The sequence below is a fragment of the Scatophagus argus genome, chromosome 16 (genome assembly GCF_020382885.2).
Source record: "Scatophagus argus isolate fScaArg1 chromosome 16, fScaArg1.pri, whole genome shotgun sequence".
NCBI classification, from domain to species: Eukaryota; Metazoa; Chordata; class Actinopteri; family Scatophagidae; genus Scatophagus; species Scatophagus argus.
In genome coordinates, this window is record NC_058508.1 from 4,784,592 (window position 1) to 4,812,394 (window position 27,803).

Consider the following 27,803-nt stretch of genomic DNA (forward strand, 5'->3'; position numbering starts at 1 on the left):
TTTTTAAGCAAATTTGATTTTAAAATGACAAATACAACAAGGGAGTACTCCGGCTTCCACTCACAATCCCAAAAACATGCACATTAGGTTAATTGGCTACTCTACATTGCCCCTAGGTGTGTGGGTGTGTGCATGGGGGTGATTGTCTGTCTCTGTGTGTCAGCCCTGTGATTGACTGGCGACCAGTCCAGGGTGTAGGCTACAACATAGTAGTCAGCTGGGATAGGCTCCAGTCCCTCCGCGACCCTTACGGATAACAGTATAGAAAATGGATGGATGGAAATGTAACTTTAAATTTAAACTGTTCAAGTGGAAAGTGGGAAAGACTGACCCTGTTGCTGCTGTGAGCTGAAAATGAGAACCAGCTGGTAAATAACTAAAGCCTTTCAGCCATCTTTACACCACGGTCGCATTTTGTCGTCATGGCCCTGGAGCTATTTTAGGCTAAGATTTAGCTAACACCTGCTAGTCATTAGCTGTTTTCTTTTCTTTGGCGTACACAACTTCCTGTTTTTCTCATCTTAACATGTAGTTACCTAAAGTCCATCTGATTCATCTTATATATGAAACAGATTTATTGATTATATTGATTGGAAAGCACAGTATGTTACAGGGGTTTATATGTTTGATTAAAATGTGTATATTAATAATTAGAAACATTTGTTCTCATACTTACGTGACTATCAGTTCCACTCGCCATACTTCTGAAAAATAATAATAATCCATCTGCATTAACACTGAGGAATGTGGAGTTATATTCTGTAACTCCACATTCAGCGCAATTGGCTTGATCTGTTCGTTTTCGACTTCCGTTTGCTTTATTTTGAAATTGCATTACCGGAAGTATATATGCTATCATGATCGAACTAGTTCCACGTAGCGTAAGTAAGCTTACACAAGTCTCAATATAATTATAAGCAGTGGATATTTGACTGCAGGTAATAATTACATTAATAAATGCCTGTAAATATTATTATAACAATTTAGTGAGTTTTACATGAGTTTAAATTGTTCAATTCCTTGCTGTGACCACACGAGGGCAGTAAACAGTCATCAACAATCAACGCCTCCTCGTGTCAAAGCAGACATAATACTACAATATTAGTTTCTACTTTTCTGTGAAACGTTTTCCCTCGCTTTAAAAACTCACTTTATTTTTGCAGCAGGCAATTTTGTTTGTGACAGGTAAAAGTGCGTTATTTGCTTTTATTGACCTTAATAACTTTGACATAGTGTACCATTTCTGCTAGTTTCATATGATTTGTTAACGCTGTCACTGGTGCAGTCGTCTGTCTGTTAAATTCAATGTGTGTGAAAAGCAAAGAAGAAACACAGTTTATCTGAGCCAAACCTCTTATCAAAAGCACAATATAAAGCCCAATGACCAGGATGTTGAGTGTTTAGGCCTGTCCAGAGATGACGGCTACTTAAATTATCACATGTATTAACACTTGTTCTGCAGGGTGACTTCTCTATTACTATACTACTGCTAAAGTTGTAAAATGGATGCTGTGCAGTAAAAAGTACAACATTTTCCTCAGACATGAGGGATATTATTATTATCATTATTATAAAATGGAGCAACTCAAGTACAAGTACTCCAAAACTGAAATTAAGTGCAGCATCCTGTACTGTGCATACTTAAGTAAATGTTTCTATTTACTACCATTTGACATTGATACTCCACTACGTCTCAGAGGTAAAAGATGTACTTTTTACTCCACTATATTTAACTGACAGCTGTACATACTAGTTACTTTCCGAATTAAGATTAAACCTTGTCATGTCTCAAAAGTCCTCTGCGGTTCAGCTTTACTGCATGACTGTGCTTTCCACTCCATCCCACTGACTGCAAAGGTTACTGCAGCTTTTGGTCAGCAGAGGTCGCTGAATCTCTGTGTTGTAAGACAAACGCTGCATGCACCGAGCTGTCATCTCTGCCAAACAGCTTGTAAAAGTCAGCCAGCCACCATAACAGATAGGCTAACCAGCCAGATCAAACACTGAGTCACAGGGTGCCTCTCATATGAAGCCAGATTCCCTGATGACGGCAAAGACATCCTACAGTCTGTCAGCGGATTTATGTGTGAGGTAAAATATTAAAATGAGGTTGATCTGCATCTAATGAGGGGAGGGGGGAAAAACTTCTAATACACCTGGTGGAGAAGAGGAATGAGTAGGAGGAAAGGATGGTGCTGGGTAGACAGAGAGGGGTGGAAAGGGTGTAGTGGAGGAGGATGGAAAAAAAAGAGGAAATCAAGGGAGGGAAAGGACGCAGGAGTGTAGGGGTGCGGAGGAGAGAGAGGGATGGAGGAAAATGATGGGATGGGGAGGAGGAGGAGGAGGGGAGGGAGGAGCAGAGGGGAGGCAGGCGCTCAGTCTGTTTGCTCGCAGGAGGAATCGGCAGCAGCAGGACAATGGACCGTCTCCACCGCGGCTCCTAACGGGCACCGGGCAGTGGTTTCCGACACTCTGGAATATAAGGTAAAGTTGACGAAGCGAGTCAGCGCACAGTCTCAGATGGCCTCGCTGTTACTGTGGTTTAACCTGCGTTCAAATCTGCTGTTTGTCTATGAAAGAGGAGAGGCTGCAGGAAGGAAGCGACGCAGCGCAGCAGACAGACACCCAGCAGGGCCTGCCTCTGGGTCTTAGACCGACCGGTGACACTTTAATACACAGTCGCAACTATAGCTGTTCACTTTGGCTGTTTGTGTGTGGTGAGTTTGAACGACGTGATAAATTGAGGCAGTAAAAAAATCCGGAATGCAACAGACGCGTTCTCTCATCTCCAGTAAGAACGACTCGCCGAACTCCCTTACAAATCTCTCCGTTTTTAATCCCCGTGCTTAAACGCTCAAGTATACACCTCTAGGGATGTTAATTAAGATTTCTTTGGATACCCCGAGGTTTTCTGGCGAGTGTGGCGTATGAGTGCTTTATCAAACAGTGTTAAATTTGAATTAAAATCCAATCTTAATGGGCGAGCACAGTGAAAGTCGCCTTCCGCTAAGGTGTATTTCGTCGGAAGGGAAGTCGAGGGAGAACACACGAACCACAAACTATAGTTGACATTTTTACTGTAGTAAACACTGCTCTGTGTATTATGTGCACGCCGAATGAACAAGGGGGACTTTGTGATTCGCAGTTGCTGTTAGCTCTCACCCGGTTAGCATTAATTTTGCTGCACAACGAACGCCACACTAAAGACGACGTTATTGAATGGAGGTCCGGTGCTAGCAGCGTATGTCGGGTATGCCAACAAAGCCTCTCTCTAGCCAGCAGAAACAGCAGGAGCACGAAGCGTGTGTCTGCCAGATTGAACCGTTGCACAAGGCCAAGCCAGACAGCCTCCTCTACAGATGCGGGGACTGTGGCGTAAATAGATGGAGTCATTGTAGTTGCTATAATGTGCCTAGTGTTGACTGCTGCGTGCGTGACGCACATTGACACGCAGAGATACAGAGTTGCTGTGCAGGCATGGACACTTATTACTCCTGTCTGAACGGGCAGCCCATTGCCATGTCAGTGCAGAAGCATCTACAGCAGTGGCTGCAGTGTCTGTCTCTGTCTCTGTCTCACGGACTGTGTTGACCATATTCAATATGCGCGCACACACACACACACACACACACACACACAAACACACAAACAGAGACAGATGATGTGACTGGCTGCACAGAGCTCCAGTCCTCAGTGTCACAGTATAGACAAGGTCGTTTTTGCCATACTAACCACTAAAACACTTCAGACGTGTTATTTAGAAAAACACTGGTTGTCATGTTTGTGTCCTGTAGCCTGTATTTAGTGAGGGGAGGGGCTGATCAGGGCCCTCCCATCAATGGGTTTTAAGTACATAGATACTTTATCTCTAAGGAGATATTCATAAGTCAATAGTCATTTGCCTCTATCTGCTGAGGATTGTTGGCCCAGGCAGGCAGTAGCTGTGCTGTGATTGTTTTATTTTAGATTGTATTGACCTGACTGAGAGCGTGTATGTAACATTTGTGGGAGGAGGACAGCAGCTCTGTGTAGACACACTGCATCAGAATCTAGTTTCAAGACATGTAAGTCAGTATGGAGGAGAGTGGTTACAGTGACAGAGGCAGATCATAGGAGCTGAGGCAAATCAATGACTGGGAGCACAATCTCCAATCCAGACGTCCGTTTTTGCTCATGCTAATTTGATGTGAAGATCAGTATATACAGGACCCATGTTGCAATATAATAAACTGGAATTATCCTTTAACCATCCACTTTTATTTATTTTATTTTTATTTTATCTATTTATTTTGGCCAAGAATGATACCACTTGGCAAATGATAGGACCAGGATGCTTCAAAATGTCCCCATCCTGGGACAGGACAACCAATGAGCATGTTATGGGAACCCAGACTGAATGACGGGAAGCAACCCCAAAATCTCAAAGGATTATTGGTAGTATTGGTGGTTTTTGGGAGGACGTGATAGGAGGACCAGTGAAGAAGAGACGGATAGTCCATCACGCTGAGAAGGAGATAAGTCGACTCTAGTCAGATTTTGTTTGTAGACCAGGAGCCTGCTAACAGATTCATAACAATAACAGGAAAAAGGCCAGGAGCAGCATTAGCACACGCCACCCCCACCCCCCACTGTGTGTGTGCGTGTGTGTGTTTGTGCATGTGTGCGCGCACGCCTGTAAAAGTTATTTGCCTTACATTGGATTTACCCACTTAAGTTCACATGATCAGTGTGTGTGTGAATCTACTCTTTGGCAAGACAGTGTCACAAGACATGCTGTGTGTGTGTGTGTGTGTGTGTGTGTGTAGGTGCCATCACAGTCAGCTGTGTCATCTGGACTCAGTGTGGTAAACTGTCTTTCCATACGCTTCAGTTTAACCTCCCTAAAAAGAGTTTCATTCAGTAACAACGCAACATCCAGTCAACATCCAGTCAACATCCAGTCTGACAGCGTTGCCATGGGAAAGGATGTAAACTATCGCACAAACAGCGACACGATCCAACATGTTTTATCCTCCTCTTTTAGTTCAGATGCGTGTTGTCGCACAGTTTTTGCATTAGAAGCTGCTGGGATGAATTAGTGGAGATTTGTGTGGCGGCACAACACTGAGAGTAGATTTTAGGATTCACTGAAAGTTTGAAAGTGAAATTTAGATTAGAGTTGACATATTAAGGTGATTGACAGAAAAATAAGCACATGCTATTTTGATAATTCCTTCATTTTTAAAGCAAAAATAGCAAACTTTGGCTAATCTCAGTTTGGAAGTGGTGAGGAATTGCTTTGTTTTATAGGACGGTAATCTGTTGCTTAGACTTTAGGTCAGCAGTATTTTTGCCAACTTCCTCTGGCTTCTGTTTCAAGTTTGTCATTTATAGCTTTGAGGTAATGTCTCAACCACTATTGACATGAAATTTGGTACAGATATTCATGTTCCCTTCAGGATGAATTGTAATAACTGATGTTGCAAAACTAATGATATTCCTGCTGGACTCAGTAGATGTTTTGTGCTAATTAGAAAATGTTTGAATGCCAGTGCACCAAAGTAAGATGGTGCATATAGTAAACAATATACCCATTCGTCAGCAGCATTTTAGCATAGTCATTGTGTGCATATTAGCATGGTGATGTTAGCGTATTGATGTGCTAAGGTACTGCTAACGTGACTGTAGTTAATTGGTAAAAGAAATTGCCTGATCAGTCAATAATGAAAATAATCTGTAGTTGCAGCCCTACTTTAATTATATGTTTAATGGTGCAAAATGTGTTCCATGCTGCTGCATTTTTTTATTTTTTTTTAAAAAAAACCTTCCAATGTACGTCATTGCTGCATTGGATTATCACCATGGACGTAATGACTTTCCCCAGACACAACCACAGATCTAAAATGCCTATTGGAAAATTTCACTGTTGTGTACCAGCTTATTTAAGGCAAAAGTCTTAATGACATAACACACCATCAATTAATGATGACATCATCCAATGCTCTTGCGGGACGGCACCCTCATTTGGGTCTCTTTGGTCTGAACCATGGTGGAAAATTTGACTTCAGTAGCTTGCATGTTTAGGCTAAAAAAACAAACCAAAAAGCAAACCCACCAGAAACAAATGACAGAGCCAGGCTGTATGTTGTCAAACTACTTCACATTGTGTTTGTTTTGTGTTGAGGAGCGTTTGAATCAGAGGAAGTACATGCTGTATCATTGTGACAGTGTAACTTAAACAGTTTGAATCTTCACACCTCAGCTGTGAATTTTCACACAAATCCCACAGTCTGAATTTTTTGGCAAACAATGAGATTTTGTCTCTGTCCATATTGGATTAAGTCATCTTTTGAGTTATGTTTTTTGAAAGTGATCCCTGTTTTATTAATGGTGCTAGCCCTTATGATGCAGAACTGAAAATCAAGCCCAATGACAACTTCACACGTTACTGTACTGCAAATGCAATCAGCCAGTTAATTAGACTGTGATCATGAGCAAACAGTTGGAAGCCTGGGGACCACGGAAATGTTCTGTATTCATACGCTGCCACAAAGTAAGTTTGGCATTCAGAGCGGCAACATAAAGATGCATGAGGTCACAGTGCGTCAGCGTGTTAATTGGATTATTTTGATGGCTCCTGGAGCGCCGTGTGGCAGCTGTTATGAAATACGCTGTGAAGCAGTTGTTTTTTCTGTTATGTTTGGCATATGTTTGGTCCTTTTCTGCTTATACACTGTAGTTGTTATTATTATTGTTGTTGTTGTTAATAGTAGCAGTAGTAGTATTTTTTTGGCAAAGTTTGAATCCAACCTTTTAATCTTTTTTTTTTTTTTTAATTATTATTTTTTGTAAAAATGATCCAAAATTACTCTGCAAGAGTGAAACTGATGTTTAGTCCAACAGCACTGGATCTTGGATTTCTTATAATGCAACTCAACGTTTGGTTATCAGATGAAAAAAGTCCAAAGCCAAATCCAAGCTAACCGTACTGGCATCATTATTTGGTGGAGTGACGTTTAAAGTGGGATGGCCTGCTGACCCACAAGTTCATGGCGCTGACTGTGAACCACAGCTCTCTACTGTCAGTTTTATAAATAACGTAAAGGTGTAAACATCCCAAAATTTGTGTCGATTTTAAAATTCATATTTCAAAAACAACACAGGTCAGAAAACGACTGCCACTGCACTCATATCAAAGTTGAATGTTATTTTAAATGCAGATTATGTTCTTCTTAATTGGAGTTTCAACAATTAAACAATTGATGAGAAATTTTTGACTTTAATCAAATAACTGAAATGAGTGGCGTTCCATGCGATAATTAGCTGCATCGCTGGTTACTGCAGCACTTTGAGAAGAGAGAGCTGGGGTTTCAGCCTGCGGAGAAAACAACAAGTTAAACAAGTTGGTTAAAGTAATTGTTTCAAGCTCCTCTGGCTTGTGTCACTGTGACCTCTGACCTGAAACAGCTGACTTCACTCCTCTTCTTTTTTCCAGTCTTCTCTTCACCAGTAATGAATTAATCTAATTATCTATTATTCTATATAATCTAATTATTTTCATGAGTGATTATTCTGAAATAAATTATACATATATATGTTTAATTGATTCGTTGTTTAATCAAAAAATGATGAAAAATGGTCATGACAAAGTCCAATACAGTTCATGTCTTCAGTTTGCTTGTTTTTTTGTAACCTGCAGCCCCAAACCCAAATTATTATAAAAATGAAACATTTAAGAAACTGGAACCAATCACTTGAATTGGTCAAAAAACTATTTGTTGATTAATACGCTCTCCATCAGTTCATTGATTTGTCATTTCAGCAGTAAAAGCAAGGGATTTGCTTTTGAAATTTGAAAATGAAATGTTTACTGTTTCTGGGTTTTAAAAAGTGCGTATTTCTGTTCCTTATCATAAAAATTAGGACTCTTTTGTTTACTATAGTGAATTTCCCTTGGGGATGAGTAAAGTATCTATATATTCATCACAAATATAAACAATCGATCTTTCTGTCCCTGTGTGTGATTCAGGAGGTGAATGTCAAACAGCTCCAGGATGCTGCCATCCTCGTCCCTGGTAACCCGCTGTTCACCAGGGGGCATCTGATTTTCCAAACATGATGAAGACTGAGCCCCCGTCGGCCACGGGGGGCAATGGGAGCTCCGGTGGCAGCAGTGGCGGAAGCGGGAGCTCAAACCTGCGGAGTCCTTCGCCCCATCGCAACGCCTACCAGACCGGGCTGGCAGCCCTCAAGAAGGCCACTGACCACCGCAGCAATGCTGCAAATGGAGGCTCTGATCCTTCCTCGAAGCCTGCTCCTTTGCCCCGCCCAACTGGGAGGGGCCGGAAATATGGGTCAAATGTTCACCGCATCAAAAACATGTTCATGCAGATGCAGTCTCCTGGCGATGAGGAGGATGGAGCCAAAATGATTGGTAATTCACTAGCTAGCTTTCTGTCAAAGCCTTTAAAATAGTAGGAGGAGAACTAGATGATGTTCATGATGGATCATTATTATTATTGTCGTTGTGTTGATTATATGATTTTTCATAGTCAGCTTGAAGCTTGATAGTCATTCTTCAGCCTGTGCACACCCACACAGTGTTCAGCGACTGTGGTGGATCAGACCAGTAGTGAGGTGGAAGTCTGACCGTTCACTAAACCTCTCCCCCGAACAGCAAGTCCAATCCGTTTATCCAAATAGCTCAGCAGCCATAGCAATTCACAGTGGCTCTGTCAAGCTTTGAATTGACTTAAGCAGTGAGACAAGACAGCAGATTATTTAAACCACTTCTTTTGGAGGGCTATGATGAATATGGTAGAATCAGCAGGTCGGCCTGTAAGCCTTGTTTAAGATCTGTTTAATTTGTCTGAATGCTTTGAGTTAATTATCCATTGGACATTGCTCTCAGTGTTCTTAGCTCTTAGCGGTTTGATAAGTTCAGTGTTAGCATACACTAAGATCCAATTGAATTCTTTTCTTTAACAAACCTTTTTGCTTTTAACAGATTTTCCAATAAACTTTCCTGTCTTTGGCAGGTAAAGAGCAGGCTGTGAAGCTGTCGCTGCCGAGAGCATCCAGCCTCAATGAGAATGTCGACCACAGTGCACTGCTCAAACTTGGGGCCACAGTCTCAGAGAGGGTCAATCGTTTTGACTCTAAAGTAGGTGGGGAGGGTATGGGCTTCTCCAAGCTCCAGGAGACCAGGAGGATCTTCGAACAGCGGACTCTGCAGGTCAGAAAGGTCTTTGTTTTACTCACTTTTGTGTCTCATTCTGATTGAAGACTCACTGACTGTTGTCTCTTCCAGGAAAAGCAAGCTGCCACCAACCGGATCTTGCTGAAGAAGGAGCGGGCATCGGGCTTTCAGGACAGCCGTCTAGATGTCGTGGCTCGCTTTAACGGCTCAACTGAGGCTTTGGATCGACTGGATGATCCCCCTGCTCCTGCCCCCACTAGTGCTCCTGTTGGGCCCATTGAGGCTGTCAGCCCCACAGTCAGCCAGCTTAGTGCCGTGTTCGAGAAGGGCGAACAACAAAACAATCTCTACCTCCCCCAACGTCGGTCTGGTCCTGCCCTTGCACCAAAACCAAAACCTCCAATGAGAGAAGAAGCTGGTGGAAGGAAGGTGAAAAGAATTTGATTTACTTTACTTAAAGAAACCATCTGCACTAGAAGTGAGGGAAGTTGTTTGAAGGAAAGAGCATGGTAAGATTATCTCTCTTTTTCTCTCTCTCTCAGACGAAGGTGTTACCTCCAGGTAAGGAGGACCATGAGGAGCTGGCAACAGGAGTTGTGAACACCCAGGCAACAGAGTTACCAGAGGTGATCGGTTCACTACAGAGCAGCATAGGAGGAGTGACGGCAACAGAGGAGAAGGACAGTTTTGGACAGTCAGGAGACCAGCTCTCCAACTCCTCCTACTCCTCATCGTCCTCAGTGACTGTCACTTCTTCTTCTTCTTCTTCCTCTTCCTCTTCTTCATCAGAGGTCAAACCAGAGTTGGTAGTCCAGGCAACAGCAACTGAAGCCAGAGGCTCAAGTACTGTGGCTCCTGAGCAAGGGCCACAAGCTGCTGAGCAGGATGGCTCTACAGTATCTGAGGCCGGAGCCAGGCTGGTGCAGGCCGAGGTTCATGCATCACTGGAAAATGGCGAAAAAGAGCCTTCGGAGTCCTCTCCCTCATCAGAGGAGAAAGAAACAGACTCTGACAGGAGAGGCGAGGAAGAGGAGGGGAAGAATGATGAGGATGGCTCAAGGAAGGACGATTACTCTGAGGGGGATCTTGTAGACATCAGTGCGTACAGCGGGCTTGGAGAGGAGGACTCTGGGGGAAGTCAACTTGATGATGAGGAGGATGAGGAAGATGAGGAGATATATCAACCAGAATCCAGCTGCTTCGAGATCCCGGGTCTCCCTGAGGAAGAGGAGCCCCCGCCATCCAATAGGAAGATTCAATTCAGCAGTGCTCCAATCAGGGTGAGTATGTTTTTTTTTTTTTGTCAGACCTTATTATCTCCTCAATAGAGCAGTGTTTATTTGAGTGGTGACCATCACCGGAAGACATAACAACTTTATGTACCCAACCTGTTGTGGAAAAAGTATTGCATTTGCAGGTTTGGAAGTTTCCCAGCTGATGTCAGAACTGTTAGTTTTATTGGAGCCACATAAGAGGAACGTCTTGTGTCACTTCCTCCTTGGGTTCATCAGTCAGACAGGGCGGTTGAAGGTCCAGTGACTTTTTTGTAAACCTGTGATGTATGACACAGCAAAATAATATTCTATTCAATCACAATAGTCTGTGTCTTTATTCTGACAGTGAATGAACTGTCTTTAGGTAATGTGAGAAAAGTCTCACTGACTCACTTTGGGCCACGTTAACGTCTTTCAGCTCATTGTTTTGTCTTTATGGCTCATAGCCTTTCTGTTTTGGCTCACTGTCACCTGCTCTACCAGTACCAGACACACTTCTGTGAGAAAGCTCTGATGAACCCACCTCAATAGCAACCACTTTGTGTACTAGCATCAACACAGACTTTGAGTACAAAGTTGATACTCATATATATTATATTACTACATTCCAATTATTGATACATTAATGTAGCAGCAAGTAAAGGTGGGGCTTATAGTAATTTATGTTTATTTTTATATACTACTGGGTAGTTTAACCTGTACATTATAATTCGTTTGGTGATTTTTCTTTTGCAAAGTAGCAACTAAAACAATCAAAGAAATGTAGCAAAGTAGAAGTAGTAGTAGTACTCATTACTGATTTTGCCTCAGGATTTCCTGCTGACTGTAGCTCAAACTATGTGTACGTGTGTGTCTTTCAACATAGATCTCTTGATTAAAAGAGGCACTTTTTTTCTACTGGATTGCTTGTTTCCCTTCCAATGCACCCAACCCCCTCCACTGCAGCAGTCAGCTGGTTTTTGTGAAAGTCCGTTGTGGATTGTGAAACATGTCACAACACGCCATGATGAAGCTGTCACGTTAACAACATACTTCCTCAGTGAGGCAGACGTTTGAATAGCCTAGGGTCTGACATGGTAGTATACCATGCCAACAGAAGAGATAAGAACAGGAAATAAGAAATGACACGGGATGTTCTGGCAGAATTTAATGTCGTTTGGCAGGACGATTACTCCATAATGACAGTGATGGTGTTCACCGAGGATCACTTTTCCTGCTCGGTTATGTCCAATTATGCCGGTGTTAGGGAATCATGAGGAGGAATGTGTTTTATTTCAGGCCAGGCATCCAGTCAAAAGGGAATTCTTAACATTTTCTTGGACCTTAAAACATTCAACCACTGACCTCTGTAGCCACAGTGCAGCTAAAAGTAGTTGTTGTCTGACACAGTGCTGTTTACAGCTAAGGTAACTGCTACAGTTAGCCACTCAACAAATCATGTCAAGCCAACAACTGCTAGGCTATCAATGTGCAAGCCCCTGTTCACCTGTTCTCAGATTCAGAAAATCCTTTTGTTCAATAGCGTATAAAACAAACACACAAAGCACACAAGCAAAACTCTTATGCACAACAAACACCTACAAAAGGCTTTCGTAGGCTGTATGAAACCAATAAAACATGCTTTATTGCTGCCTTAACTAAAGATATCGAGACAGTACATTTATTGGAGGTAAATGTAAGAATTTGTGCTGGACATTTCAGTCATAATGTTGCACTGCTTTGAAAGTAGTTGTGCAAAGGCATCTCCTTGAGCTGCCACCCTCAGCTCTTTCTCTATCTCTGACTCACATCTTAAGAGGGTACTGCCACTGTAAACAATGTGCAACAGCTAACAGCTCATTTTAAATAGATTAGATAACATTTTATATTTTTTAAAGAATAACAGCACTGGCTGTAAGAATGCAATTAGTAATAATCGTAATACAGTACATCAGCACTTCAGCCAAAGGAAGCAAAAGGGCAGCAGCTTGAACCACTGTAGCCACAATTGTAGCCACATCTGTAGCCACTGTATTCAGCACAGCCTTTCCTGCTTGCAACCTTGTTGTTATGGCAGTGGCTTGAAAGAAACAGGCCTGGACTGGAGTGGCAACAAGAATTTATTCTGGTATTCTCTCAGAAAACTGTTTTGACATGAGTATGAGAACTCCTCAGTTCAGTCAGAACCAGAAAATCTAACTATAATCAGTGTAACCATATGAAAATTCATATGGCATGCATAAATTTAGTGGGACTTGACTCAGTAACTTTACTCACATGTTCATAGAGGTGTTCTGCTGCTGGGAACAAAGGCAGCCAGTAGTCTGACTGCTCAGACATATTGGGTGTTAAATTTCAAAACCAGTTGCTAATTGTTGTTCTGATATCATGAGTTACCTCATCAAGCCAAAGTCATCCAGGAGATTTAAAACCTCCCCTGGTGTTGGGCAAGTCTCTGATCTCTAACCTGTCATTTAGTGAAACTTTCCCCTGCATGTGATCTTCCAGTGGGGATGCCATGTGATTACAGCACTGTTGAGAAACTTTTGGGTGACGTGCCATTGCGCTGGCACATGAACGCAGAATAATGGTAAAGGATAGTAGATGATTAATCACAGGCTGTAGAAAACATGTCGAAGTAGTTCAGTTGTTCTCTCACTTTTACTGACACACTTGATTTATTTGAGCTGAGTCGTGTACAAGGCTGCCTCTGTTAGTGTGTAAAAAGCAGTTGGAATGTGTCAGGGTGTGTTTGTTTTCCTTGAAAATGCACATGCACATGCACACACACACACACACACACACACACACACACACACACACACACACGTAACTGATTGATAAGAATCACAAAGTGGAGCTTTGTTTGGCAGAAAAAACACCTGTTGTGTATATTTATGTGAGCTGAATCGTTAAGTAAAAAGTTGAGTTGAGTGATGTAGCTGATCCTGATGAACACTGTGCAGAGGACAGAGGGAGCAGTGGGATTGTGGATCTGTTCTGGCAGAATGGCTTGGAAGGATTTCAGTTTATTAATTTCCCGAAGTCCAATGGGATGCCACAAGCTAGCTTGTTTTGCTTATTTTTGTTTTGTAGATGATAAAGAGAATGTTGTCCGAGGAAAGTCAGCCTGTCGGTACATCTAAAGCTTAGCTAGTGTTATGGCATATAAAACAGAGTCAAACTGCAGACTGCTTTTGGGTATTCAGATTTCCCCCCTTTTGACAGAGTCAGGCTAGCTGTTTCCTGGCTTCCAGTGTTTATGCTAAGCTAAGCTAACTGGCTGCTCTGATTACATACTTACGAGATGTAACAGCAGTATCAATCTGCTTATATAACTTTTGTCAAGAAAATTAAAGCTTATTTCCCAAAATTCTGCAGGGTTTATTTGTTTTATTATTGTTTATATGTGTAATTGAGAGCTACACCTACCACGTCTTGTAGCATTCTTTCCCAATCTCGATCCAGTTACTTGCCTGATATTCAACTGACCGGAGTGACTTGAGCTAATTCACTACTCAGCCAACATGGATTAGAAGTGACTAATGAGATCAGTGTGTTTGTTTGCTTCTGTTTTTGTTTAAGATTCTTTATTCCATGTGTTCTTTTTCTTGTTAGTGTTTTCAGAAAGCTGAAATCAATTATTTTTAATTTTAAAGCCAAGTGGACTACTAGTCTTTCAGTTTAGGTCTGTCAGTCCAGGATCGCATGTGATATTAGATGCTAAAATTTATTCACTTTGATTGTCAGTCCCATATTTTTGATGTCCTGAATTTTGGTTTCCATGTATTAGGTGTAATTTAATGTGGCCCTCTTTATTTCAGTGCATGTAAGCAAGAACCACAAGAGCAGAGAGACATCACAGCCTTTTGCTGGAGGTTCAGCCCACCTCCTGTGGGACTTCTTTGTGGCTTGGCTTTTATCCAGCGTACTGGCAGGTGGCTTGTGATAGGTCGAGAGTTAGCGTTTGTTCCAAAGCATCTCCTGAACAGAGCCACACTCCAAATAAAATTGCATATTATTGTTGCAAAAAAAGGTTAGGGTACCAAATGCTGTGCACTGTAAAAAATGATAACTTATTGAATTGAGACATGATTAACTGATATGCGATATCTTGGATTTTTATATTATGATTGTGTTACATGCTGATATATGATGATGAACTGGCATGGTCTGGAACCTCATCAAATGTGGAATCAGGGGAAGTCAAATATGAACCTTCTTGATCGCATGATTAAAACTACCACGGACACCCCCTTGATTTTACATAACAGTGTTATTTAGGCTTTAAAAACAGTGGAATACAGGACCTTTGTGCAGTGTTTTTCCTGTTGGCTGTGTCAGTAGATGTGTTGCACGTTACATTTTGTTGTTCTACCTGTTGTTGCTGCTGCTGTGTTGGTGTCTCTGTGGAGCAGAGATTGTGTGTTCATGACGTGAAGAGGGAACGCTCTGAAGCACACACAGCTTTAAAGTTACTCAACAGGAAGGAAATGTGACTCCAGGAAACAGTTTAACAATCACGCCCTCTGACCCGGTTTGTGTCAGAATGTGTGTGTGTGTGTGTGTACTCAGTCTTCTACATTGGGGAGGATGTAAATGATACTGTAACGAGCACCTCCTACACATAAAGGCCTTTGGCTGCGTCTCTCTCTGTATGTTGTGTCACACACACAAATTAGCATATCTGCCAGACAGTCACAGAGCAGGTCAATATCAGTGCCAAACTCACACTGGGCACCAGCCTGTGGTTGCCACGGAAACGAAGCCAAAGCTGCTGACCTTTTAGAGAGGGGGGAGGGGGCGCTATGGAGAATGGAAGAAAGGACGAATATATGGAGATTGGGGGGGGGGCACATTCTCACATATTTTTTGTTGTTTTTTTTTTTTTTTCCTATGAAAGGAAAAATATTGCAGACTTTCATAAAATGATCTATGTGTGCTTCCTGTAGTCCTCTGCTTTAGCTTTTTTTTAAGGGTAGTGGAATGCAAGTCACAAGCACTGGTGCAAACAGGCTGGTGGAAGATTTTAAAGTGCAGTTTTACTCTCTCAGAGGTGTAGGTGTAGTTAGCCTCTGAATGTTCCTGTGGCCCAGTCAAGACAAGTAGCCACATTCACAGTGAGCGCTTACAGAGCTGGCTATGTCAGTGATGTACAGTGAGTGTGACTGCGGTATTGTTACAAGTAAATCAAATAAAGGAGGATGCAGTGTACACACAGAGAAAACACTCTGGATGACAAAGTGGCCAAAATGCGGATATGAAAGAAGTTGTTCCTAGTAACAAACACACACAGCATCATCAGCCGACCCTTCTGTTCCTCTTAGCGCTGAAGAGAGTCGCAGCATCTTTCTGCACATTGTTTTGGTTTTATGACCTTCAAAGTTTACCTCTTTGATTCACTCTCACCGTTCACATAAGCTTTACTGTTGGTTCCACACTGGAGCTTTTAGCAGCTAAAGAACTGTGCATTTGTTTCTGTGGAAACAGAACCAGAGCTAAACAGAGTGAGAAATTTGGAAACATTTAATTATATTAATACTGCTTTAAATGGACAAATAATCAGGTACTTCAAACATGGAAGCAGTCAGAGTTTTTAAAGTCATCCAAATTTGTTGTAGATAGGGCCGTCGTTAATGATTATTTTCATTATCAGTTAATCTGCTGATTATTTTCATGCTTAAATGATTAATCGTTTAGTCTATAAGATGTCAAAAAATTGTGAAAAATTTCCCATCATAATTTCCCCCGATCCCACACTGGTTCTTTTTTCAACCAGCAGGTCCAAAACTCAAAGACTTTTCATGTAATATCAAAAATTAACAAAGGAAAGCAGCAAATCAGTATATTCAAGAAACTGGAACCAGCAAATGTTCGACATTTTTGTTTAATTTTTTACATCAACACATTACAGTATATGATGATGATGATTACGATGATGATTTTGTGTCCCCTTGCAGTTACTTTGGCACACAGTATTCACTATCAGCATCTTAAATGTAAAGGTCATAGAATAACCAAAGTCAGATATTGTCAGACAAAGTCATTCCTGAGGCCTTTATATGAAATACTAACAGTAAATGAAGAGCTACGTGCTTTGCAACCAGAGAGGGAGGCTCTCTGACCTCTGACCTTTGCCCTGCGTGTAGGTCTTCACCACCTACTCTAACGAAGACTACGATCGTCGCAATGATGACGTTGACCCCATGGCAGCCTCAGCCGAGTACGAGCTGGAGAAAAGAGTCGAGAAACTGGACCTGTTTCCTGTGGAGCTGGAGAAAGGTGCACACACACACGTCTTCAAAATCATTGAGAGTCACTCAGTCAAGCCTCTTATGTAACTACACACACAGAATCTCTCACACACATGCACACGATAACTGGCGTGGACATACACTGTCTGCTAGCATCTCTGTTATCCCCTTATGGGATTAAATTTAGCACGGATTAGCCTAATTAGCACCTGGTAATTCCGAAGGTAATGGAGTGAAAGCGGTAACCATCCATGACGGCTGCTCTCACAGCAGCATAAGCGCTGTAATACTGACATATTATCAGCACTGAATAAGGATAAATTTGTTTCACTGCTTTGGTTGTCGCCTCAAACAGTATTTAAATTACGTCTGTGTGTGTCTTTCAGACAGTGATGGTCTGGGTATCAGTATCATCGGGATGGGTGCAGGAGCTGATATGGGTCTGGAGAAACTGGGGATCTTTGTTAAGACTGTCACTGAGGGCGGAGCTGCGCACAGAGACGGCAGGTACCCTGTCCACCTGTCCTTTATGCATCTGTTGTTATGTGCTCGTGCTCTCCTATCTGGCTATCTGTTTCCTGTCAACAAACTGCCAACAAATCTTGTGAAAACGCCCAAACCACACAATATATCCCCCATTGTGCCAGGAGTAAAGAGAGCATTCATTAAATCAAGTTGCAGGTGGAAGTAGACAAAACCTGTGGTGACATCTTACTTCTAAACCCACATATAGCACTGTAATGTATGTAAATGCTTTCACTTGTTAATGTGCTTTGCAGCAGATCCTTTTAGAATTGGTTATATGTTGAAAATACTGTCAACAAATTCCACTGAAGTAATAAAACGTTCATCAACATGGAGTTCAGATTTAACAGACACATTTTCTATTCTGTGCTTTCATCAGCTGGAAAGGAAAAGCCACAAGTCTCTGCTCCATGACACTAATTTTATTTTCCTGTCCAAATTATTATTAAATCCTCAAGTTTCGTTTACATGATGAGCAGTTTGCCAAAGAACGACCGACTAAGGCAAGGAGTCATTGAGTTTGATAGTAGAAATCTTGAGCTACAAGTATTTCCAGCCAGAGTTAATGAGTTAACTCCAAACTGCCTCTGTCATAACCAATTTCAGATGAGTGTTGAGAGACTGAAAAACTTCCACATTCACAGAGTACTTTCATCTGTCAGTGTAATGTGTTTATGTCCCCTCTACCATAGCAATGATCATCTATAAATAAGACTAAGATAATATTTTGAAATAGAATAAAATAATAAAATGGGTAACTCTGTATGCTAACTGATATTGCTGTAAGGGAGAAACAAATGCTGCGGCTGCGGATAGGTGCTGTCTTTTATCTCTGTTCATTTTCACACATGCAGTGTATTCCGTTTGTGTGTGTGTGTGTGCGTCTTTGCAGGATCCAGGTAAATGATCTCATAGTGGAGGTTGATGGAACCAGTCTGGTCGGTGTCACTCAGAGCCTCGCTGCCTCTGTTCTCCGCAACACCAGCGGCACCGTCAGGTCTGACACACACTTACTCATACAAACACATATTTAATAAGAAGATAATCAGATTTAAACTGCATGTTTTTCAGGTTTTTGGTTGGTATGAGCTAAAATGTTCAGATTTGTGATGGTTATATTTACAATATGTTTTCAAGATTGCAGTCTTTGGGTGTGATTATTTTTCATAATGTATAGTCTGTGCATGTGGAATGTTTTCCGATTTGCACTTGGTGTGGTTTGATTTTGATTTGTTTGATTTAAGAGTGTGTTTGTGTGTTTTTGCTCTCCTTAACTTGACTAATGGATTTTGAATGTCTTTCAGGTTTGTGATTGGTCGCGAGAAGCCGGGGGAGCAGAGTGAAGTGGCCCAGCTGATCCAGCAGACTCTGGAACAGGAGAGGTGGCAGAGAGAGATGATGGAGCAGAGATACAAACAGTACATGGATGATGATGAAGAGGTACGTGCTTGGACTAACACGTAGCACGCACTTCAGTAGCTCTGTCTTTTGAAAAATCACAAAATATGAAAATGTTTTTGGTCAGTAAACTTCACAAACAGCAATCTGATCAATCAGACTACCTCCCCACTTCCTCCAGCGTGCATTTCTAAAGCTGAACCTCTTCAGATAGTGTTGATTTGTCAGCACATGAGCCTTCAGTTACAGATGTACGGATGAAGAGAGACGAGAGGTGTGTGTGTGTGTGTGTGTGTGTGAGTGCGCGCATGCATGTGTGTGTGTGTGTGTGCATGCACGCATGCATGCATGTGTCTGTGTGTGTGTGTGTGTGTGAGTGTGTGCACGCAACAAAATGTCCGTCTGTGTGCCACCACGTGGCCTGTAGTTTCCACCTCAGTCCAGGTTCTCCACCTTGTGGTCAGAGAGAGTAACAGACAGTTTGGTGTCCTACAATAACCATTTAAATTAAGTTTAAAACCCTGTGTCAGTAAGAGTAAATCAAAATGAACTATTTAAAATGTTCTGAATTAATCCAATGAAAAACTTTGTTCCAACATTACTAACATCTATATTAGGTGGTCAGGTGCGATTAAAATGATTTGTCATCATCAGGGCCGTAGCTACCACTGAGAACGTCAAGACTGGGTCCTTTGTAATGTAGCAGAAAATTTAGATGTTTAAAATCACATAAAGAGAAGTTTGTATTCTACACAAATAATATACATGTTGGAGTTTTAAAAATTTTTGCTGAAAAATTTAGCTGTTTTTAGGCAAAAAAAGAAACATGAACATATTTATTTACATTTAAGGTAATTTTATACCAGAATTACATAACTGAAGCCAGACTATAATGTTGTTAGGTAAAAAATAAATGACTAAAGTTACAGCAAATATAAGTTAATGGTTAAACAGGTTTGCCAGAGGCTTGTCAGTAATTTCCTCTGTGGCAGGATTCTGCCAGCTGGTTTGTTGTAGCCTTAAAATAAATGCAGTCAGAGAGCTGGCTTGTCTTTGTGTCAGAAGAAAAAAGTGTAACCTGAACTAACAATACAGTATGGCCATATGATGTGATGTGAAGGCAACCCACTTAATGTTGAAGAGGAGCAGAAGACAAATGATTAGCAAGTGGTTATCGATTGTTTGGACCCTTTTAGTGGAAGGAACAGACAGTGGTCACATTCAGTTTCAGAGAGTTGAGTCTGAACTGTGAGTCCACCAACAAGGACTTACTGCCTGTTTCACTTAATTTGTCATGTCATATTTATGTGGTCTGCTCCACACCAGTTGTCATTTATACCATTTCATGTGACACATACTGGTCTAAATGAATTTATAGGCTACATCAAATTACAGCATCAGTAGAGAGTGAGAAATGGAACTCTGGAGTTTCAGGAAACATTTTGAGAAATGAGCTTAGGCCTTTTTTTGATACTGCTCTAACGTCTGTACAAAAAAAATATGATGCTAACATCATTAGCTGGTTAGCTTAGCTGAGCTCAAAGTGAGGAAACAGAGTTAAACAGCTAGCTTATAACAAATATAATCCACCTAGCAGCACCTCTAAAGCCAACTAAGTATTATAAACCTCCCATAAAACCACAGCTTTCCTTTCCTTTCCTTCCTACATTTTGGTTTTTGTAGCCTACAGATTAAACAGAGAGATGTAACATGGAAATTCTCGACCTATAGAGGTGCTGGCGTGCAGATCTTGATACCATGTTTGGACAGAGCAAGGCTAGCTGTTTTCAATTGTTTCAAGGGATAAAACAAAGGAGATGTTAATAGGTGAGCTTTGGAGGTGCTGGTAGGTGGACTTCATTAACTTTTGGACACAGCCAAGCTAGCTGTTTCTATAGGCTAGGCTAGGCTAAGCTAACTGGCTGCTGGCTCAAGACATGGCAGCAAAACAAACAAGCATGTTTCTTAAACCCACTCACACTCTACCATACACACTTAGTATGTATGAATTATTGTGACAAATGGAATATCTGTCTCCATCTCTTGTCTGTTTACCTGCAGACAGGTGAATATGCAACAGATGAAGAGGAGGAGATGAGTCCAGTGTTTCCAAACTCCATTGAGGTTTTCGACCTGGCTGAGAATCAGGACATGTTGTCTCCTGTGGAGCTGGACCCTGAAAAGCTGGCCCACAAATTCAAAGAGGTATATGTGAATCTGAACATACGTCTTTTTTTCTGTCTTTCTCTTTTTTGGGCGAGGGAGATATTTTGTCTTAGTTTTGTTTATTCTCTGTATCTGTCTCTGTCTGTAGCTCCAGATTAAACATGCAGTAACTCAAGCGGAGATCCAGCTGCTAAAGAGGAAGGTGAGACCAGTTAACTTTCAGTCTTTTCATAAAATGCAGAAATGAAATCCACTGCAATATCCAGGTTATACTGCGGTGGAAAATGTACACTAGCATAACATCAGTTCCTTTGCTGGCTGAATGATGACTTATCGCTGGCTCTTCCTCCCACATACCACCTCCTTCTGCCACACTCCCACCCCTTACCTCCAGCTGGCTCATGCAGAGCAGGATAAATTGCGTTGGCGGATGGAGCGTGCTCAGTTGGAGCAAAACATCCGGGACAGTAAAGAGAGGATGGAGAAACTGGAGGGCTATTGGATGGAGGCACAGTCCTTGTGTAAGGTAAATTATTAGAGAAAGCAGATTAAAAGCAAGAAGATCCATCATGAATGGATGGGTGAAGTATTTTTTTTCTCTCAACATTTAAGAGCTCAGTTATAATGGGTTTATAATCTCCCCAAAACTATTTTTTTTTCTTTGTGTGTGTGTGTGTTTCCAGGCAGTGGATGAACACCTGAAGGAAACCCAGGCTCAGTACCAAACCCTGGAGAGGAAATACAGCAAAGCCAAGAGACTGATTAAAGAGTATCAACAGAAGTAAGGAATGAGGGACGCATTAAAGGTTTGAGAGAAGGAGTAAAAAACGTACAGCTTTAATGTGTATGTGCTTTGTAGGGAGATCGAGTACCTGAAGAAGGAGACGGCTCAGCGTCGAGCACAAGAAGAGAGTGAGGCAACACATAAAGAGGAGGCAGAGAACCTGCAGGAAAAGGTTAGTAAAATACTCAACTTAATCATACCTCAAGTGATGAGTTCAGGGTGAGTGTTTCAGCCCTTCCCCCAAAATACACTACTTCTGTTGTGTTTTGTCCATTGATATCTGTCTTTTTTTTGCATTTTCACATTTTGTTCAAGCTCCATGTGGTCTGTGTGAAAATCTGGCCAAAGTTGCTGCATTTTTGATTACACTGCAGGTAGAAGTATGGTTGTGATGAACAACATAATGCAATAGTGACCATTTGAGTTAATTTTTTTAGAATCAAGACACTGCAATTTTTTTTATAAAAAACTTCAGAATAATTTCAGAAAGCAAGAATGTTAATGCAATGGTATTTAACTGCAGATTGTATGGATCATTGTGACAAATAAATAAAAATGTGCCTGGCACACCACTTTTGAAAGATTTTGTGTAGCTAACTGTATTTAATTATCCTCCATTATATTGTTGTTTCCACAGATTATGGACTTGGAGACCAAAGTGGATGCCCTGAAGACCCCCCAACCCTCCTAGTCTGCTGCTACTTCCTACCTCCTGTCTGTGACTGGAAGAAGAGGAGCTCTGCCTTCATTCTGACCTGGACATTATTTTAATCCAATCAACCATTTACTGCACGGACAGATATTTAAAAAAAAAAAAAAGAATAACGGGGATGATAACTGTAAAAGAGCAGACAAGGAGGGTTACATTCAAAGAGGAAGGAAGCAACATCTCATCTGACATCTGTCAACAGCTTAGAGCTCTGTCAGTCAATAACCAATCCCAGAATGCACCTTCTATAACACCCAGATTCCTCCTTGTGTGTCTTCCTGGCAGTCAGCTTGGCAATCAACACGGAAACCACATTCAACAACCTTTACTTTATTTGTGGATGATCCGGTTTCTCCTCTCTTCACCAACCGTATCTTACCAGGATTCTATTACTGATTGCAATTCAGTTCAAAGCGCTTTTATTAAACAGGCTTGTCACAAAGTGCTTTATAGAGTGACAGAAGGCATAAATACAGAATAAAGCAGAACAAACAAGAAAGGACAAATGGCCTTGGATTGCTGTAATACTACTTTGGAACTAGGCGGTTGCTGAACCTTTCCTTTTTTGTTTGCAACTGGACTGGATTCTCATGAAGAGGACTAACATGTTGTCTGTCGTATGGCAGTTATCATTTGAGTCAGAAACTACAAGAAGAAATGGCCACCTCATTTATCACCTCAAGACTCCACAAATCCTGCAGTGGATCCTCTGAAATGGTAGTAAAACACACACACACACACAAAAAAAAAACTGGAAAGGAAACAGCCAACCACCACTGATAGTCAAGTAATAAAAACTGTAAAACAAGATGGGCAACTTTTGGAAATTTGTGATCAGTGACAAAAACTGTGAAAAAACAAAACAAAAAAACAAAAAAAGCAGGACTCCTGCCCCAGCCTTTGGTTTCTCTTTTCTAGCCTAACTCTCTGAAAGCAATGGAAGGAATCGGGCAGAAGTGTGGTCTGAACTGTGTTGGCATACTGTTTGTATATATTCTATACATGTATTTAAAATGGCTTAAGAAATTAAGTGGGTCTGATATCTGAGAGAAAGGCAGTGCAGTGAGTGAATGGCGCCATCTTGCTGCGGAAGGTGAAACGGTTTAGTAGTACAGATTCAGTTCATCTCTTTTCTATCAACATCAATGGCAAACAGGGTGTGAATAGTCTTAATATGTGCTTATAGAGCTTCTAATGGTGTATATTTGTTGGTGTTTACTACAGTATCTGTGAGTTTACATGCACAGCAGCTATCCTGTTATTTATGATAATCATGTGCTAATGTTCTTGAGTTGGTGCAGGGTTTTCAGAAATCTACTCTAATCCAGGGTCATAAAAAATGGGATATGCTAGTTTGACCACACTGGTGTTCACTGGCTACACCTTCCACTTGCACTCACTGCATAGTTTCATGAACTCAGGCTGTGTGGGAATCTGAGACTATTTAGTTAAATCCTACATTCAGAAACAGCTGAAGTGTACAAGAGTCCTGAAGAGCACGCTGTAATGTCAGCTGATCAAACATTTCCTGGAGGCAGACCTGTTATAGAAATAATACCATTAGTTAAGGCAAGCATAAGTGGGTGCACTTATGCCAAAGTGCCAAGTCTGATGCTGAGTTTTTCAGGCAGATATTTATATTAAATTGTTTTTTTAATTTAAATACTAAACTGCCAAAATGTGATCTGTTAAGTATTATGGCAAAAAAATAAAAACATTAAAAACACAACCCCAAAACATTTTGGTCAGCCAGTGCTCTCTGGTGGACAAACGATTTAATGTGTTTCTAAATGACCTCAGTCATATTTCTTTCATTTCCAAATGATTTCCTCTTTGACCGATAGTACCAGCTGCTACAGAAATAAAGAAAGGCATAATAACTGTATAGATCTAAAATTGAACTCATACTGGTATTTAAATACTATAAAATGCAGAATTTATAGCATTGAATTTTTTTTTTTGAAATCTGTCTGTCTTAATGTAGTTTTAAATCCCCCCTTTCTTTTTTAGGGTTCACAAATCCAAAATGTTTCAGCATCAAGTATTTAGTAGTGCAGTTGCTTATAGGATTCAAATTATTGCAGCCTATATTTGCTGAAATATAAGCCTGCCAGTATTATTATTCAGCCTAAAAACAGAAAATACAGTTGTCCTGAATTAAAAGATAATTAATTCCTTGCCTGTTCTATTTTTATTGATTCTTTGGCCAGTGTTCAGTATGTCAGTATTTGTCTTTTCTAATCAGCTAATGAAGCCTTGCTAATGTACCAGGATAGTTTTGCCCCCAAGAAATGTTTGTGAAAGTAGACCTTCACATGGATATGAGCTACAGTGTTGTTCGGAAAATTGTGTGCATGTAAACACACTTGCATTAGGGAAAGAGTAGAAGGTCCAAGTATTATGAGTTTAGAATATGAATTTAAGTTTGTGATATGTCTGACATAGGCCAAACATGGGTTGAATACAGAAGTGTTTCTGTGGTCATTAGAGGTCAGCATTTTTAGGAGGCCAAGAGGTGCTGGGCTGCATCAGATTCATTTTTAGTTTTTTGGTCAGATAAATCCGATAAGTGGCGAGCAGTTTTGAAATATTTAAAGTACTTAAACTTCTTAAAGTGTTTGTCCTTGAAGCACCTAAAGCAATCAAAGAAATGGTATTGCTTCACAAATAATAAATCATATTTGGGTCAAATGTTGAAAATATATTCTTCTACAGATGGGAATTGCAGTCAGCTACTATAGATTGCCTCTTAAGAGTTTTAATATTGGCTAATGCAGTATTGTTTTAATTTGCCAGTGGAAATAATAAATGAAGACATTTGTTCTTTCCCTGTGAATGGTTGAGACAAAGTGGCTGTTGAATCTCAAACCTGAGACACTGTGGTTACAGTACAGTATTTGTTTATACACTATGATTGTATATTTAACACTTCTGATGTGACGATTATCCAGCAGTTGATAGCGACTGTTTGAATTTCCAAATATGAGGTTCATATTTGTATGTGGATGGAAAAATGGTGCTCAGTAGGACAGTGTTCGCACACTTTTACAAAGTTTTGAACAGGCTAATTATGTATTTTGCTGCTCTAAATTTGTCACTCACCTGTGATTATTATGAGTTAATGTGTACGTTTATCAAGATCATGCAGCTTGCTGGCAAGCTCTGATTAAGTTGCATTAATTGAAATCACTGAATCAGAAAACCGTTTCACCAGGCACCTATTTTTGATTTTGATTTTCTTCCCCCTGCTGTAAGATATAGCGAAGCTTTGAGTGGCCAGAATCCTTCTGGACTTAATGGTCATGGAGTTGAAAGGTCTGTAGGTTGCAGATGTTGATAATCAAAATTTCTCAGAAACAAAAGTATGTTATGCATTAAATGGTGTTTTATTTTTAGCCATGCTAACAGTTCCAATTTATCACTTCTCCAGTGAAATGTTTTTACAAATACCGGATGGACTGGCTCAAATTTTTTGGAAACGTTCATGGTTCCTAGAGGATGAATCTTTATGACTTTGTTGATCCCCTGACTCTTCTTTGAGGCTGACATTTGTCACTTTTAATGAAAAATCTCAAAACCTGTTGGATGGATTTCCATGAAATTTATTACAAGCATCTGTGTCCCCCTCAGGAAGAATTTCTGTGTAGCACAATCTTTTTGCCAAAATTTTCATTTATCAAATAATTTGGTTCTCAAGAAAACTAAAGACATTCTGCCTTAGCAAAGCTTTGTATTTAGTGCTAATTAGCGAATGTTAGCATGCTATTAAGCTAAAGTAAAATGGCAATCACGGTAAACATTATACCTGCTAACAGTCAGCATGTTAACATTGTCATTGTTAGCATGTTAACATTAGCATTTTACTCAACAGAGTCATAGAGCAATGTTAATATAATTAAATATTTAAAATATTTTTTGTTTGTCCTCTTGCAAGTACAAAATAACTTTCCCAAATCACAAATACTGCACAGTCATGAAAATTAAAATCTAATGTAGCACAAATTGCTAATTGAAGCATGTCACACAGTGTGACAGAGCAGCTCCAAAAGAGCAACATCTGCTTCACTGACCAGTCTGAACCAGTATACTGAGGCGTGCTGAAGCATCTGAATCCATACAGCTCCTGACCATGGCTTCTGACCTGACTCATGGGTGCCAAGTTTGTGCAGCTGCTCATCTCAATAATTGTTGGGGAGATATTTAGTCACAAACTGGAAAATGAGAAATTTTACCCAACTAACCAAGGGGATTTTTCTCTTTTCTGTGTTGGCTCTTTCCCTGCCCTGATAACATGGTGAAATATGTCATGTCATATGTTCAACTGAATACAGACATCTGTTTGAAGAATGAATTGATTAGATATCATGATATAAGTATGTTCGCAGTATATTTACATTGTAGTCCTGTTGGACAGGAGCAAGGGTCTCTGAGATTTTTTTTTAAAGGAATGAAACCATAGCCATAAGCAACTCACTTGACTATTTTTATTTAAGTATTTTTATTACAGTTTCATCTCTGTTAAACCAATGTAAGCTGTACAAATGCTCTTCTGTCACCAAATTAAGTCCTTGGTCACTATGGGTTTAAAATCTAAACACAGTTAAGTGATCACTTTGCCTTGTTATGACTTGTTCATATTAGTTAACATGCTGCTTTTGCCTTTACAGAGCCTTCAGATGTGCACTAGCTGTAGCTGACTATCACAGTTGTTGCTGTCCTTCATGTCTGCCCATCACATAAAAAAAAGTGTTACCAGTGTTTAAAGAGTGTTTGCTAGTGAGTACAGTACATACAAACTGCCATGTTGGAAGACTGACAGATTGTAACATGACAGCATTTAAGTATTATTACAGATTGTAGACAGATTGATGCCTTTCTCCATGACACTTTCACAGTGTTTTGTCAATACTCCTCATATCTTAAATGGTAATCAAACTGGGCTCTTTCCCCCGCTTCACATTCTGGGAGCTGACATTCAAAACTGTTGTGCCACTGGTGGCTTCTGAGCAGCTTCACTGGAGCAGGTGAGAGGTTTTAGTGCCTTGCCTAAGGGTTAAGAGTAACATAAACATATTAATGATGTTAAACTGCATTGAGGATCTAGGACCATATTATGCTTGCTTGCAGATCTAGTTTGACCTTGACTTTTTGCCTTGTGGCGCTGACCATTTTCAATGCTCAGGGTGGAAAACTAACTGGACAACTGGCAAAGTCTGTCTTGTAAGCACTGGTGACCAGTCTTTAAGCACTGAACAACCAGGGCAGATAGAAGGAGTAGAACAGATGCCTGTTAACAACTTTTAAAATGCAAAATGTTTAAAAATGCAGATAAAAGCACTACCAGAAACTTGAATCAGTTGCTGGCGCTTTCCATCTGCTTTGTTCAACTCTGCTTCAGTTCCCTAATTTAATGGCATTTTCGAGCAATTTCAGTCCTTTTTTTTTAAAAAAAAAAAAACAAAACAAAACAAACATTAACCCTTGGCATAACTTCTTAAAATATATTGATGAAATTAGAGAGTGGTGTCATGTGCTG

General features: G+C 40.6%; 1 protein-coding gene across 3 annotated transcripts; it reads left to right on the forward strand.

Annotated features, from left to right (window-relative positions):
- The first annotated feature begins 229 nt into the window (after positions 1 to 229).
- LOC124074036 (neurabin-2-like) lies at positions 230 to 27,704 on the forward strand. 3 transcript variants are annotated; one of them, XR_006845759.1, is made up of 16 exons: positions 230 to 368; positions 8,009 to 8,413; positions 9,018 to 9,214; positions 9,290 to 9,607; positions 9,721 to 10,458; positions 16,581 to 16,713; positions 17,072 to 17,192; positions 18,103 to 18,207; positions 18,515 to 18,650; positions 20,670 to 20,813; positions 20,923 to 20,976; positions 21,169 to 21,300; positions 21,458 to 21,555; positions 21,634 to 21,730; positions 22,196 to 22,984; positions 26,935 to 27,704. XR_006845759.1 is itself a non-coding variant. In XM_046416663.1 (15 exons), the coding sequence occupies exons 2-15, from the start codon at positions 8,095 to 8,097 to the stop codon at positions 22,247 to 22,249; spliced, it is 2,646 nt and encodes an 881-aa protein (XP_046272619.1). In that variant the 5' UTR covers positions 230 to 368; positions 8,009 to 8,094; the 3' UTR covers positions 22,250 to 27,704. The 3 variants fall into 3 exon arrangements, 2 of the variants coding, with proteins under 2 accessions (XP_046272619.1, XP_046272620.1); XM_046416663.1 differs by having other exon boundaries at positions 22,196 to 27,704; XM_046416664.1 differs by lacking the exon at positions 230 to 368 and adding an exon at positions 2,351 to 2,484 and having other exon boundaries at positions 22,196 to 27,704.
- The last annotated feature ends 99 nt before the right edge of the window (positions 27,705 to 27,803 follow it).